This window comes from Gymnogyps californianus, chromosome 13 (assembly GCF_018139145.2).
Source record: "Gymnogyps californianus isolate 813 chromosome 13, ASM1813914v2, whole genome shotgun sequence".
Lineage (NCBI taxonomy): Eukaryota > Metazoa > Chordata > Aves > Accipitriformes > Cathartidae > Gymnogyps > Gymnogyps californianus.
In genome coordinates, this window is record NC_059483.1 from 13095368 (window position 1) to 13112046 (window position 16679).

General features: G+C 41.1%; 1 protein-coding gene across 1 annotated transcript in view; it reads right to left on the minus strand.

Moving 5' to 3' along the window:
• Positions 1 to 16679, minus strand: part of CHCHD6 (coiled-coil-helix-coiled-coil-helix domain containing 6) — a 115632-nt gene that overhangs the window by 65048 nt on the left and 33905 nt on the right. The window contains exon 5 of the mRNA XM_050904664.1: positions 9539 to 9622. Within this exon, the coding sequence (XP_050760621.1) occupies positions 9539 to 9622 (84 nt within the window). The remainder of the gene's footprint in view (positions 1 to 9538; positions 9623 to 16679) is intronic.

The window sequence follows — 16679 nt, forward strand, 5'->3', positions numbered from 1 at the left end:
ACCCAGGCATGCAAGCTCACAGCAACCTTGCAGCTCGAAATGACGTAAGCAAAGATTTGGCTTCTGTTCAGAAGAATGGGGAGGGAGAAGGAAGGAGAAGGAATTAAGCCTTTTTTCTTATGAAAAGACCTGAAATGCAGTAATTGAGAAGGAAAAGCAAAGCTAGCTCTTTTCGTAAAATAACCTAGTTATTACAAGTCTTCTCAAATCAGAGGCTTAAGAGTTTTATCTCAGCTCCCACATTTCCTTCTCCCATCTCTCGCTCCTCTGTGGCCTCTTGGAGACTGGCACAGATTAAGTGGCCTCTCAGCGTTTTCTGGCTCTGCGGCCATTCCTTGCTGTTGCTGCCCTCTGCACAGGGCAGCATCTTTTATCTGATGGCTACTCCACTAGTGAATACCTACCAGAGCAAAACTCTCCTCTCCACATTTGTCAGGGTTCGACTCCCAGACAGTTCTAGTGCATATGAGATGTATGTTAACTATATTTATTAAAAATAAAAAAAAAAATTAGTCATTATTTCATATTTATTTACAATGGGGCTGGGCTGCGAATGGGTGAGCCAGGTAATCCTCATTAGAGTCAAGGTGTTTAACGGTAAATTGCGATTGGGATCATTCTTGGTGCAGCAGAATACATAGCCAAACCACCAGCTAATCCCAAAAACAAGCAAACAAAAACCCCACCACTCATCATCCTGGGATCAGGAGATTCTGTGACAGACGAAGCAAATACCATTTGCAGCTGCTCAGGACCTCACGGTGAGCCTGATGGTGCACATATATTTAAGAACATTAAAACATGTTATTTACAAGCTACTTCTGAGTCACTCTGGTCTCTTGGGAATGTGCATTATATGTTCAAGAAATTGGAGTAGCTCTTTTATTTATGTTTTTTAAAATGACTGGCAGATGGGGAAAAACCTTCAGAGAAGTGGCCCTAGGCTGTCATGAAACATGTATTTAACACACCCACAGTAAACTACTAAACACACTCACTTCAGAAGGTACAGCCACTGTAAATACGGAGTAGTCCCTTTTTAAAGTCTGATCTCTGGACTACTTAATTCAACACAAATTTGAGATGTTCTGTGGAGTCTGCCCAATTTACAGAGTAATTATTAGCCATATTTTCCATTAACATGATGACAGCATATTCTGTAAGGGCAGAGCCATAATTTTAAGGACCTTTTCAAAACAAGCCCAGGCCTTGGCTTTATTTTTAAGTCATAATAGTGATGCCTTTTTTCCTGCCACATGTGGAAGGACCGCTGCAGGCTGAAATAGAAATCTCACATTCCCCATGCTCTTATGCAAGTGGATTCCACATACACAAGGAAGTTTTGTCTACCTGAAACAATTTCCAAGACTAAGTCTAAATCTGGAATATCCTAAGAGAAGTGCAAGCTTCAATCATCCAAATCCCAGCAGACACACAGACTCCAGTCTAAGGCCTGGAACATATCTAATCAATTCACTGTGTTAACTCTCTACAGTTTCATAAAATAGCCAATACTGCAATAACAGAGCCAAAAATTAATTGTACACTGGTTGGCAAATTACACAGAAATAACAGGCAGCACTGATATTTATTGCAGCAGGATATGTAGTTCGTGCTAAGGTACAACTACAGCACAGTAAAAATAGGTGAGACACAGACAGTGCGTGTGTGCACGCATGTGTATGTACATATGTGCATGCAAGCGTTGCTTTCCATTAGAAAAGTAGCACTGGTTTTACTGGTAGCAGTGCTACCTGTATATACACGCATTTATAAATATCATTCTGCTTATAAACAAGCATATAAACAGCACAAAGAGGAAGAAAACAGAAATTTAAACTATTAGGCAGTAAGAAAATGAATGAAACGAAGGGAAAATTGGGTTGAATAAAAAATGGAGAGGGAGGGTATCAGAAATATTAGATAATGGGGAAAGCTCTCAGAGGACAAAAGCACGCCTTGTTTTGCTCTTTTTGGACTAGACTTGACAAATACTCTGGTCTTGAGTTGTAACAAAGAGACAAGATCACATTCTAGGTCTTTTTGTTCTGCCTTTAACAAGTCTTCATAGTGATACACTGATAAGACCAGATACCAGATTGTTATCTAAATTCAGCTGCTAAATTCAGTGTTAAGACACTAAGTTCAAACCACACATTGCCACATTTATTTCACAAGTCGAGCCTGAGGACGGATTCCTCCAAGACGAAGCAGCCCATAAGCATCATTCTCTCCTTCTGCAAAGGTACTCTAAATGCCAGGGAAACAAAATCACCGTAAGGCTCTGACAGTTCACCCTTCAGCACACAGACTGCAAATGCATCTCTACACTTATCGTCCAGACTGAAGAGGAAGCAAACACTTAGTTGCTGTTTGCATAGAGGCTGCTTGTAATTTGATGTAATGTACTGTACATCAGTCAACACATATTGAAGGGAGAACATACACACTGCAGAGACGGCAGAGAGGCAGCGCTGACATCTAACACATTTTATTTACCCTATTATAGATGTTCTTTGAGTTCATCAAATTACCAATCAATTTATCTGATCTCTAAAAGCTGGTGTACTGAGGTATATTAACTACTAAACTTTACAAGCTTTCAGCAAAAACAGCCATTAAATAGGTGAATTGAGCACAGGGTACTGGAAGTGAGTTTGCAAGTTGGCCAACAGCAACAACGAAGCAACCTCTCCCTGCAGACAGGGAGACGACAGAGAAGCATTAGGAAGACAGCCTCCTCTAGATGCTGTTCAGCTCTAACTGATACCAGCGGAAAGAAGAAATAGGGATGCCGTACTCCCTCCTCCTCCCCCAGCATGACATTTAATGTCTGTGAATAACTGAAAAGAGGAAGAGGATGGGAGGTCAGAACGGGCTCAGATGACAATTTCAGGTTTGTTCTTTTTTCATTTTGTTCCCATTCAGAAATTTAACACGTGCACAGGACAAAATCTTCAGTTCTCTAAATATCAAAGGCTGTGCCCTGAGAGACTGCTAGAGCCACTGCCGCCTGAAAGACAACGTCGGCACAGCCCTGGACAGACAGCCTGAGCGACTGGGAAGTGATCTGGATGATTAGGATGGATGTTATCAGCCTATTTCAGAAAACTATACTGGAGATTATTCTTCTTGTGTTCAGAAGATTAAATCAACAGTTTGATGAACTGGGTGCTTCGTTATATTGCTCCACTGGCCTGAAAGGCACACTGCTTTTTTGGATCACAGTTGTTGTAGGTTCACATAAAGCGCTACTGGGTTTGTGGGAGGAAGGGTTTGCAGGAGGAACGGTTTGCAGCAAGGGCAGGGGATGAGAACTGAACAAATTAGGCAAGAAAAAAAATTGAAATTATAAAGAATATTATAAGGCTCAATTACGAAGGCAGGGACAAGAAATACTTCTGAAAGGGAAACACATTTTTTGAGACCAGAACTTGGTTTCACACTAACTGTTCTTCCTCAAAGTACCCCACAGCACTGGCTAGAGAAGTAAGCTAGTGGCCAGCAACACAGTGACTGGAGGCGAACAAAGCAGCCCTTACACACACAGCAACAGCCCACATGCAGCCCTAAGACGTTCCAGGCTATTATTGAGAAAGTAAATGGTGTCAGTGACACCTGCCAAGACATATCAACTCATTTAGAAAAGGGCACTGAATCCTTAACTCCCACTAAGAGGGCAGAGGGTTCGGTTGAAGATAACACCTCAACACGGCTTGCTTTTTCAAAGGTAGGTGAGTGCTCTCTAGGTCTCGTGGATACAGACACAGCCTGGGATCCCAACTCAGGGAACTGATTCCTCGTCCCCTTCAACAGAAATCCTCTGCCACCTTTGCCAGGTGACATCAGTTTGTTCAGCCCCGCAGAATCTGCTTAAAATTGATCATGAAGACCCACCATGAACATACTATTCTGGAAGGCTTTTTTTTCCAGGCTGTTGTCACTTTCTCTGTGGCGATTTTTATTGAGATGAATTACTGGCCAAAAAGCATAGAAATGACAGTGGACTCACATGTAGGGGTGACCTTGGTGCACCACGAGTGGGAGACTGCTCCAAGAAGAAGGATCAAGGCCAGTAAGAATAACAAACAAAAATAAGTTTGCCTCCCGTTCTTTACACATCCTAAATGCTTTACAAACATGAATTAAATGGTAAGTGCAAGGGCAAAAGATTAATTTAAACAAACCAAACAAGGTGAATGCCACACACAAAATTACAAGATTTGTGAAGCTACGCAGAGAAAAAGGTGCAGTCTACCTTATTAATAAAAAAAAGTATTTGTTTAATGCATCCCTTTCCTACTTGCATAAATACCCTACAGCTTATGAATACCTCGTGCTACTTACTGTTCTGAAAAACTACAAGCAGAAATATGTTGCATATTAATGTATTCACTGCTCACAGTAGTCCACAGCCACCTAATAAAAGATAACATACGAGCCGGAGCTTAGGAAAATCCAAACAAAGAAGAGACATCATCTGTAGCAAGGAGTTTCACTTCATCTGCCAAGATTACCTTCAGCCCTTCTCTGCCATTTTACACTACTCCAAAGAGCTGCCTATGTTTTGCTATACTGTAGCAGTGCCCTTAACCTTTGTCAGGTTAAACCCAGCAAGAGGCCAAATAGCAAAAGGAGTCAAACAAATATTTACTTGGGAGAAAGTATACAACCAATATGCTAAGTGAAATCTCCTGGCATCTGAAGGGTTCCAGGAGAGACTGCATTTCTTTCTTATCATACTTTTTAAAGGATGTTTCTACCACTTAGAGAAAGCAGGAAAATGCATACACAGAATCCTTAATAAAAATCCCAGTTCTGAGCAGTATATATGTTAACTTTTTATATCCCCCCTCCATCTCCTTCCCTCCCTCCCTGCTTCTCAGTAACGTATAAATGCATGAAAGAACATCAGCTTAAGCTTCTCGAATTGAGTGTTTCTAAGGTTTTCCTTACAGATTATTAGGTCCAACTTTCATCCTTTCTACCCAGAGAAACACTACAGTACAAAACCTCCTTCAAAACAGTTGAGACAAGATCCACTTTTTGCGAAACAATTCTAAATTACATGGATGAGATGTAAAATTACTCTAACAAGTCAGAGTTAGAAGTTTAACTGCTTATAACAAATTACCCAGGTCTCATTACTGGATTACTTATTGGAGATTAGACAGTCACATTGGAAACACTGGTGTGGAATGGAATGTCTGTATCACCAGCTCCAAAATCCTGCAATTACACACAGTCATATAAGAAATAGTCAGTTCAAAGAATCTATTCCCTGTAATCTTCCTGATTACCAAAATAATTCAGGCACTCTACAACAAAAACATACAAGCAACCCAAGAGACCGAAATACACAACTACAACGAACTACCAGAATTAAGGTGAGGAAGACCAAGGGCATCACCTGATCCTCTGCAAGGAATTTGTTCAATAAAATTTGATTTAAACAAAGAGTCTAAAAAGCATGCACTGCACTGCACGCAGAACAAAACCTACCACCCCTTCACACACACCCCCCCCGACAAACTGATAATGAAGGGCACAGTGGGACGAATACCTCCCAACAATAAATCAGAGCATTGGTTTAATCCTAGTACAGCTATTTCATGCATTCAAATCTGCACTCAAAGTAGCTGAATGCTGCTAGCAGCAGTAGTGCATGGCATTTGCTCAACACAAGTCAGAAGTGCAAATCAAGCATTAGGCACTACAAAGAAACAGAGAACCAAACAGTGATTCCGATACAGCTACCATACATATTTGTGGTCCACCCGTACCTTGAGCGCTGTGTGCACAGTTCTGGTTCACACCTCTCAGAGGATTAAATAGATGTGGAAAAGTTTCAAAGACAACCAGCCAGGACGATCAAAGCATTTGGGGCAAGTATCCCATATACTTGCACTGATCTTATGCTCATCCCTGGACATCTACTTTCAGTCACAGTCAGGACCAGCATATTGAACTAGATGGATCTTTAGTGTGACACAGCACTGCTGCACTCATCATCTTACTTCTTGCAGTGCTTTAGTAGAAGATGCAGGGAAAACCCCAAAAGCTGAAACACTGGAATTATTTTTTCATACATGCCCTTTCCTGTGAAAATTTTAATAAGACTGTCTAGAGAAACTGAGTTTCTCAAGATCTATTTGAAATAAGGTACACCCGTAGTTCATCTCACACAAAACTAAAGGCAAAGCCTTTTAGCATTTTTATAGCCTTCCTGTTTCACAACACTTTGCCCTCCCATTATAAGCTATTCCATCATATAGATGGAATAACTGAGATAGATGGACTAAGTAATTGTTTCAAACTCCCAAAAGAGAAACAGCTATTAGAAAATGAGCAGTTTTTTGCTTCCAATTCTGTGCTCTGTCCAGTAGATTACAGTACTCTTTCAGAGATTACAAAATAAAAGGATAATGTATTCACACGGTCTGTTGCGTTCAAGGGAACTACTAAGTTCAATTCTGGTCAATACATCTCAAAGACAGAGCTGCAAGGGGAAAACAGCCCAAAGACAAACAAGTAGAATGAGAAACCTGGAAAAAATCATTCACACAAGCAGAGGCTGAAAAGGTAAGGACTGCTCAGCTTAATGGGAAGGTAAGAGAGGCAACAGAAGTCTACAGATAATGAATAATGAAGAGAATTCCTTTTCTCTCTTTCACAAAGGATATTAAGTGAAAAAAAGTACTTGAAACTGGTAACAGAGAATTTATAGAGTATATAAGTTAACTTGTGGCACACACTGCCACATGATATTGGAGGCAAAGAGCTAAACAAGGCTTCAGGAAAAATGCCTGAGACACATACAAGAACGATGGCAGTAATCCAAGTTCCATTACAGTGAATAAAAACACTGAATGAAAATAAACTCTTTTGCAGCAGGGCATGTGTCAGCCTCCAACTGACAACACTTAGGAAGACTCTTCTCAAAGTTGTTCTCCAAAAGTTTTTTTTGTTGTTTTGTTTTGGTGAAGTTTTTTTGCATCTTCCTTCAAAGTCTTTGAAAACTGACCACTGTCAGAAGAAGTAGGGCAGTCTCCATGTTTGATTCAGTGCAGCAGCTACTACGTTGTAAGGAGTATATAACACAATTATTCTTAGCATCCTACCGGGAAGGTACTTGCTCTCAACATCAACAGTTCAAAGCATCCTTCAAAAACAAATCTCTAAGTCTCCTACTACTGAATTCTGTTACCATGCAGAAGTCGGGACAAAGCCAACCTGAGGTTATACATAGGCACAGCAGGGGAGAAGAGGAGGAAATTCCTGACAGCTTGATCCTTAGAAAGAGACATTTCAGCTTTCTAACTCCACACTGAGCCATCACATTCATTCACTCCCAGCCCAACACCTCTGAACTACCAGTGACCACACTCCAAGTGACCATCCCCTCTGAAAACAGCAGAGAAAGCAAACTTCTATTTCAGAGCTCCTCCCCACCTCATCCCCTTACTGATAGCTTTTTTCTAATATAGATACACACACAGAGATATATAAAAATATATCTAAGCCTGAGTTGGAAGGTTTTAGCACAGTGGAAAGAAAAATAAATAAATAAATGTCAAGGTCTGCGTGTATTCAACAAATAAAAGCAGAATTATATAAAAGCAACAGCTAATAAAAAAGATTGTTCTGTGCTGTGTTTTCCATCTTTCCAACCATTACAGGAATAAAATTATCCACAGAGAAGATCAAAAACCTTTTTCAAAACTAATACAATTAAGCTTTATTACACTGTTTCAAGTACATTTCTCTCCTCTCCCTTCTAGCCCCCACCACCTCCCACTCCAATCCCGACTAACGGTTGGAGGCATTCTTCTATTTTATTACCAGCAAAATGCTAGTGTTTAAGGGTCAGAAACTACCTAGTGTTTCAAGAGAGGAAAGAAAACCTGTCCTTTTTATCTACTTGCTTTTGTACACATAAGAACTAGAAGATAGGTTCTATGCAGCTCTGCAGTTTGAATAGGACTATGGGCAAGCCACCTTACCCCCCTGAGAAGATCCCGCACTAAAATATCCATCATCCTGTTTAAAAAGTTACCCTGTAGCAAGGGACATGGACCTGAAAAGGGAAACACAAAATACAACAAAAGACTTCAAAAAGAGGACAATGCAGCCTGGACGCAAACTTCTCCCCACTCCACTGTCCATAAAGGACAGACACACATACAAATTTTCCCTGCAGTTTTCGCTTCATGAAACCAGATCCAGAGAGAAGAATATAATAGAAGCACACAGCATGAGACCAAGAAATTGCAAAAATTTCCTTTGCATATGAACATATGGACAACTGTGATAATTAGAACGATAGCTGCTAGATTGTTTGCAATTTCACTGAACAATCCCCATTATCTAGAAATAGAATTTAAAAATCTGAATGCAACACTGAGTGGTAGTTTTAATAGTTTATTTTTTAATGAACTGTATGGATTAAAGTGTTGCAAAATTCTATCATGTGAAATTGCTCATGGGCATGTTTTATCATCAATGGCTTAAAAAAAAAATGCTGTATGGACAATCATGCAGTAGCAGGGAATGAGAAGGGGAATAGATGTGCCAATAGTTTTCTACCATTTCTATAATCTGCAATTTTCCCATGTTCCATATTCACCATCATGCTACATATTGGTAGTAAAGCTGATTGATTTCTCTGTCTCTTTACAACCCACCTTTTTCATTGTTTGCATTTCTTTTTAGTCACATAACACAACCACAAGTCAGATGTATGCAACTCCCTGTCAGGAGGTCTAATTGCTTCAAATTGGAGAAGATTATTCTCCACATTTATTAAAAAATAAAGACTACTTATAACATTATTTCATTTTGCCAGGAAGTGAAAAACGCATTAGTTCATAAGGAACAGCATGGCTGCTCCTATTTTTATGGCATCAATTTTTAAAAACTCATCATAGTAAACAATTAAACAGAGAAGCAAATCCCACATTTAGGGGAGAGATTCAAATCCCTAAATGGATTTTCAAAGGTCATTTCAGGCTTAAAAGATGCTTGACAGTGTCTCTTTAAATCATGTTCATTTCAAAGGCTTATCCAGCAAGAAGCAGGCAGTGCACTGCAGCACCACCCTTTGAACTGTTGGGCTCCCCAGAGAAAAATTAATAATACAACTTTAATTCATATTTATAGCAAGATTTGTGGGGTTTTTTTTAATTTAGGAAAGGATTTTTAACAAAAGGAATAAGAAAAAGGGCACTTGTTTTTTTGAACTTAGCTTTCACCTAAACCCCATGGTGAAAAAGAAAATAAAGTTTGAATTACTTTATTAAAAAATCATTCTGTTAAAAACTCCTTATCGTTTCAAATGCAAGTTGTTCAAAAGATTTGGTTTGTACCGCTTTTTCATCACTTAACTATCTAAGGGGTGGAGGGCAGACAGATACTGGAAGCTGACAGTTTCAGGTTTCAGCACAATGCTTCTTGTTTCTCTACTCTTTGGATCCACACAGATCTGCATCCGATCCCGTTAGTATCCAGAGGCCACAAATAAAAGACAACTTAGCCTTACCTTCCTCTCAATGCGGGCCAACTGCTCTTTATAGAAGGCCTCTTGCCGCTTCAGCTCTGCCTCCCTGCCTTGCAGCTCCATGGCCTGGGAAGAAGAACAAAAGAGCATCAGTAGAAGAAGAAATTAAAAATAAAAAGTGCGAGTGCAAGGAAAGCACATGCAATGCAGACTGGAAGGAACTAAAAAAATCATTGCTCAGGACTGGTGTATGGGATCCCTCTCGGTGGAACTATAAACCCTCAGTGTTGCAGTTCATTTTGGATTATCCCCACAAGTTTGAAACGCTCTTATTAGTATCATATTCAAACTCATAACCTTGATTTTATTTCTCCTTATTAAAAGAAAACATATAATCATAGAAAGGTGACACCTTCCTATTGCCTTTTTCAGATCTCCACCTTATCCAAGTCTTTGTTTTTCACGAATCATGATGTTTATTACTCCAATATTCTTCACCTTACCTTAAAAATAAACCTCAAATCCTCCACTTTATAAACACTTGCCCCTCGGAGTGTCAGAAAACTTCTATAGATTTAACAGATCCCTACAATCATGAGGAAGATCCGAAATACAAGTCTATGTTGTAAAATTTTTATAGCAACACACATTCTCACTGACCATGCATTCGCTTTTACACACATACATAGTACTACTCTGATAATTAAGTACTCTCTCCACACACCCTCTGTGCATAACGCCACCAGCACCCCCAGAGTTCCTCTGGCTGGGTGCTGCAGATTTGGAGGAGAGATGGGTGTCAGAAAATTTGTCTTCCATCTTCCAAAGTGTAAGCGTGACACTTCCAAAACAGCAAACTTGGTATACAAGCACGTATTTAAGCATAACCTACTCATCAACTAAACAATGATCAATTGTGTGGTTACAGCAACAGCTTTTGCCTTTTAGCTCTTTACAACCAGCAGCACTTCATTGCATTCCCACCCCTAAACTGAACTAGCATTAAGAAAACATGGCATTGATGGACCGAAACCAAACTTTTTAAGCTTAAAAATAACAAGCAACAATAACAAGAAGAATGGCACTTGTCTTTCTTCCCCCATCCCACCCCAAAATCTCTGGGGCCACATAAGTTATCACTAGGCAAGAAGACCTTTCAAAACCAAAATTATTAGTCCATTTAAGATGAACACAAACCCTGCTAATCTATAGCATCCCAGCAGCATTGCTCTTAACTTTTAACGAAGATGGTACAATCACAGAAAATGCTGGTCCAATATGATTAAGCAGCTGGGACAGAAACATCCTCATGGGCTCAGACCTGTCATTTTACAGCCAACACCCATTGTTAATGAGAAAAATCACATCTGAAAGCCAGTTGCTGTGCATTTCTTTCTTTCTACTCCCCTGCTGATGGAAATACAGTAGTATAATAGGGCTTCGAACAGATTTTAAGCTAGGCAGTGAGGAACAGCTGATAAGCAAGCAAGGAAAGAAGTAGGAGTACATGAAATGGGGGGCATTGCGGGAGTGTGGTGGTGGTGTCTTTGTTTTTACAGGAAAAAGAAATATTTTGGTTCCCATGTTTGTCATCCAGCCAACAGGGCCAGGGTAAGGCATAAGCACTACAGACTGACATCTAAATCCCCTTGCTCTCAAAGACACTTGATTAAAGGCAAAATCTCTGGCTTTGGTTTAACCAGAGCTGCTATATATCTTCCAGCCTACAAATCAGCTGAAACAGGATGGGAATGGGGCTGAGAATCAGCTGCCCCATACATGTAGCCTGACCAAAGAGATACCACAGCCACAACAGGGGCACTGATGGCCACCTTAATTGCCAAAATTATTACCAATTCTGTGATAAGAGAACCAAAACTATCCTTCTGAACCAATATCCATCTTCCATACAGAAAAGGAATAAGCAATTTCAACTGAAATGAAACAGATGTAAGAAGGTAGGGTGGTCTGGTGGATGACCAAAGGAACCTGATTCTCCTGCTGATTTTCTGCATAACACCCATAAAATCAGATTACTAAACAAGTGATCTGTATTTCCTTAAGGAGGAAATAAATAAGGAAAAGAAAGAAGAGTAACACAGTACCGACCCCTCTGCACAATTCAGATGGAAGGTGCTTTTGATGTGAAGTGTATTTCAAGGGAAAAAAAAAGTCAAAAGATCAACCCTTAAAAATGCAAGAAAGTTTCTGCTTAAATAAATAAATTAAGTATGTGGCAGTGCTGCTCTTCTGGGGTAGCAGACTATTCTGGGAGCACAAAACCAGTATGTGTAACAATACTGGTGGGCAAGAGGCTTTACTCTGTTTCTGGCAAGACATGGATATGACATCTCCGGAAGGGAACACAAACCAAATACCTAATCTCTCAAGTGGAGTCTGCGTCTCAGCACACATTAGAGATGTGTTGATCTGCATGATGGCAATCCATGGACTCCCAAGCAGACCTGACTGGAGCTGGGGTGCCCACAGTGAATAATGCCTCCACACCAATGCACCCTGCAGCAGACAGACATTCCGTTTGTGACCTCCCTAGGGTCTTGCAAAATTGATGTCAAAGAATCAAAAGCGGATTTCCCAATTGCAGACTACAACCTCAGTATACACACCATTCTTCCCCTTAACTAATTTCTCCCATACTATCTCCCATTATCTCCCACTTATCGCCCATAAGTTGTATGATGAACCAGAGGTTGAACAGAAAACTTTTACTCACAACTCAAACGTATTTTCAATGCCTTGCTTGTTTTCAAGAGCTGCTGCTGTTTCAGTGCATTGAAGTATACTGAGAAACATTCTATTTGTGACAGATCTGCTTGAAAGTTGCTTTCTGTCTCCCTCTATCTCCAGTTATTACTAGAAACTTTAGTACACTTTATGGTGATGTTTTAAGTATGAATGGTACAGTCAGAGCATGTGTCATTTCAAATATTCACTGTTCCAAACTGGGCTAGGCAACAAGGGACATTTTGTATGAATACAGGATATTTATTAAGAGTTCCTCTAGTCCTGCTGCTTATTCCCTACCTGAAGTCAGAAGCCTGGGATGTCCCAGACAGAACTGGCTGCTATGGAGATGATTACAATTGCGCATGGGATTGAGATTGCAGGTGCCAAACAAAGCATCAGATACACTTTTCACATAAAGGCCTTTAGAACTAAAGAAGGAAGGAGAAGGGAAGACATGCATGATAACACACTGGTTTGAAAATCATATATCAGAAAGTTGCATTTCACATCCACGCTGCAGAAGCTACATCTGCGCTTGAACATATCATGCAAGAGATGACCAAAGCCCAGAGATGACATCTAAGAAACTGTAGTGTAGAACACAGCAGAAAGTGTGATGTCCAAGAAGTATGAAGACAGAAACAAAATGGAGGGGAGGAAGAGTGTAGTTAGTTGTAGAACACACAAATGCACCCAAAACTTAGAAAAGTAGCATGGAACAGCACATATTTGCAAAAGGGAATGCATGCAACAGGCAATTGCCCTTTGTACAAAAAGTAGGTATAAGATATATTCAGGAAATGCTCAAGAATTCCCTGTGATGTGTCAGAAATTACAAGCATCGCATTCGCACAAAAGGACAGTGAAGGTATACTACTAGCATGCTACTACAGCCTCCATGGGCATGGATCCATGGACTGGTTGGGGCTCTTTCAAATTCTTCCTACGTTTTATCTTTACACTTTTTCCACAGCCCAAAGTTTTTCAGGTTCTCTCAGTGCTGCTTTGAACGGTGACAAAGAGCTAGGGCAGAGTCATGTGCGACTCCCTGCCTCCTCCTCTCCCTTTATCAAGTAACTCATTTAGAAACAAACCGTGAAAGCACATTTCTAAAGCTATGCATTACATATTGGCTCAACTAAAGAATTCAAGCACTGGCCTGCTAGCTGACAGGCAGGCCAAAAGAAATATTTTACAAGCCTCTTAATTGAGGTAATGAAATATTATTGGTTCATTCTCTATGAACAAAGCCAGACACTCTTAGCCCCATCCTGAACTGACACCAACATGCAACACATCAGACTGTGCAACTGATCTTCTAGAGCTGGGCTTCACTCTAGCTACATCTATTCTCAGATTAGCTTTGGCTTTGCCCCCCACGAAATAGCACCAGATTTTTATTATTTTTAATCACAGTCTCTTCTCATCACCTTGTTAAACATGAAAACTAGGAAGGAAATCTGCTTGAAAAAAAGGGCTTCTTGGCAGGGTCGGATTACAGGAGGGAATGTGGCACCCAGGAATAAAGTGCAGCAATAGCACAGCCCACAGCTGACGGCTACCATCAGGCTGTCTCTCTCTGCAATACTGTTGGGATTCTGGGATTTGGGGAGAGGGCATGGAGAAGACTCTACTGGAGGAAAAAAAACCATCCCCTCTCTGCAAAGGGCAAGTCGAGCTAGAAGGTCCATACCTCAATCTATAAAGAACTTCCTCAAAGGCAAGTCACAGCACTTGGCAAGATTATTGCAAAAATATTTATCTTCTTGGCAAAACACATTCACCAGTCACAGACGAACTAGTGAGATGACGCCTAGAGAATCAGTCGGAGGCAATCCAGGGAAAGAAGCTACAGGATAAAGGAAAGGTCCTTAAGTCTCTATCAAATGCCTTGTTTCTACATTATCCTGTCTTTGCTGAGAGGAGTTATCAGCTTCCCCCAAAGGTACCCAGTAACATCTCTGCAGCAGCACAGCAGAGATGTTTTGGCTGGGTACCTCAGCTTGCCACACTTCACAACTGCAAATTCTTATACCTCATGCTTTCCCATGTCTCTTCCAGTCTTGGTAGCAGTCCAGGTGGCAGGGGAGAAAAACAAATGCTATTAAAGGCTCCAAGACTAGAAGAAGGAATTGACAGCAATGCACCGAAGAACAGAACTAGCTCCAAAATTAGCTAGCTGGCATGTTCCTCACCAAGCCTAAAGGGAATGGCAGAGCTGAAAGGGCAACACTGAAACAGCAAGAGGCAGCTTGCGCACATCATGCCTGAGACTGAACAGCAGAACTTTACAGGGAGGCTTGTACCGGACAAGTAACCACGGGGGGAGCCGTGACTCAACCTCCACTTGCATCAGCAGAAATATCACCACTGCTGTGGAGCCACCTGCAGTCACCATTCCAAACACACGAGGCCTGCAAAATCACCTGCTTTTTGTCCTCTATCTCATTCTGTTTAAGGCAGGTGACTGGGTTTTGTTTTAGAACCCAGATGCAGACTTATGGCCTTAAAAAGCAGTACTGGTGTAACCTTCATTTCCTCCTGTTTCTGCGACTCTCTTAGCCAACAACACACATCACCAGATCAAGTTTGGTTTCAGCAGCTGTAAGCTACACAAAAGGAACCAGTGAAAATCTTTATGGAGGAAATAATATGCAATTTTCTAGCTGAACACCTTTTAAAATGTAATGACAGAAAATAAAATCCTGCATCTGTGCTCAGCAATAACAATCTGTACACGCGCAGTAACAACATGACACTTGGAATAAGCAAGATCCAGACAAAAAAGGGAGCTTACCCAGGCGTCCAAATCTGCAGGCTTGGAATAAAGAGAGCGCAAGAGAGAAAGGAAAGGAAAGAGAAGAAAAAGAGAAATCAGTGATTTATGGAGGCCGCCTGCTGCTGTACAATATAGCTTTTAGGATGACAAGTTTAGAAAAGTTCCTTAAAAATGACAAGCTTCTTAAGCAGTGCAGTGCTGTCCCCTGTTGGGAACTGTGCTATCAAAGCAAAACAAAAGCACATGCACCCCCAAAAATAAAACCAAAACAAAGCCCCCAAAGACTGCTGCAGAATCCCCCTGTAGGGTGGAAGCTGAGCAAAGACAGCTGTGAAGCAGTCAGTTTCTGGGAGTCATGCAAGGTGCTGCACAATGTTAGAGATGCTGATATCCACACAACGTGCATCAATGAACGTCGCAACGCCAGGCATACTCAAAAGGAGGTGGCCAACAACTGCGCTGTTTCCAAATTACTTGCAAAGAACAAGTATCCTTTTGCAAGGGCATTTTTGAATGCACAAGTTGACCTACATAGCAAGTCATCTTCTTTACTGGACAATTTCAAAGAGTGCTTCCTAATAGAAAGCCAGTTGACTGATCAGATTTCCAACCAGATCCCCCTTCACAGGCAACTGAACACATCTTTAGCGCACAGTCCAAACCTCTGCCAAATCCAAGCTGCCTTCACCTACTCCTCCTTTTGTCGGCAAGCCCAGTTAAGTATGAAGACAAGCAGATGAAGTAGGCTGCAGTATCACCTCTTATTTACTTATTATTACTTTTTACTTACACAGTAACCCAGCAGCAGCAAAGCAAGTACAAGATGACAAACATTTCATGCCCATAACCACCTCCTCCTGAAGCCAAGGCATTTATGAGGCAGCCACAGCTCTCATTTGTTGTCAAGGGCTGCAAGCCTTCCCTGCCTCTCAGTGCTACGTTCAATCAGCAGCACATTCGCTAAGCAGGAACTTCAGAAAGGCTAGCCTTTTTTATTATGATTATTTATTTGAGGGGAGTCGACAGGGCAGGAGGAACTTTCCTCTTGGTCATAGTTCAGTGCCAGAGGGAGCAGACAGTGGAGTGCAATATGTTTATGGGATCTGCCATCATTTTAATGGCACAGAGCGACTACTTCAGGTAACTGAGGAATGATGTGTCATCAGCTATGTATGTCATCCATCCTCATCCTTTGCAACAGCTGAGAGGGCTGGAACCGAACATCTACAGTTCAACTGGGGGAAGCCAATTCTCCCCTTTCTGCATACAGGTTTGATATAGCGGCATCAAGTCCTTCGCCGAACAAACCAATACACAAAAGGTATTCACTGGTAATCATTGACTGATCTTGACAAAAGCCTGATTTGAATAACATTTTTCTTCCTGCTGATTTTTACAGTCAGGACAGATGTGCTCAGTTTTGTTTTTACATTTTAGTAATTGCAAGGCTGTCTGTCCACAGCAGATGGACAGGAGGAACACAGGGCTCTTTATGGTGCATGTTACTATTTCAGCAGGTAGGTCATGCACACTGGTAGCTCTCTACTGGATGTACATCTGTCATCCCTGGGGTACCTAAGCCATTAACTGTCAAATTCCTGGTGGACAAACGCTTGCATGACAAAATGAACATGAGGTACTAACTCAGTGGCACTG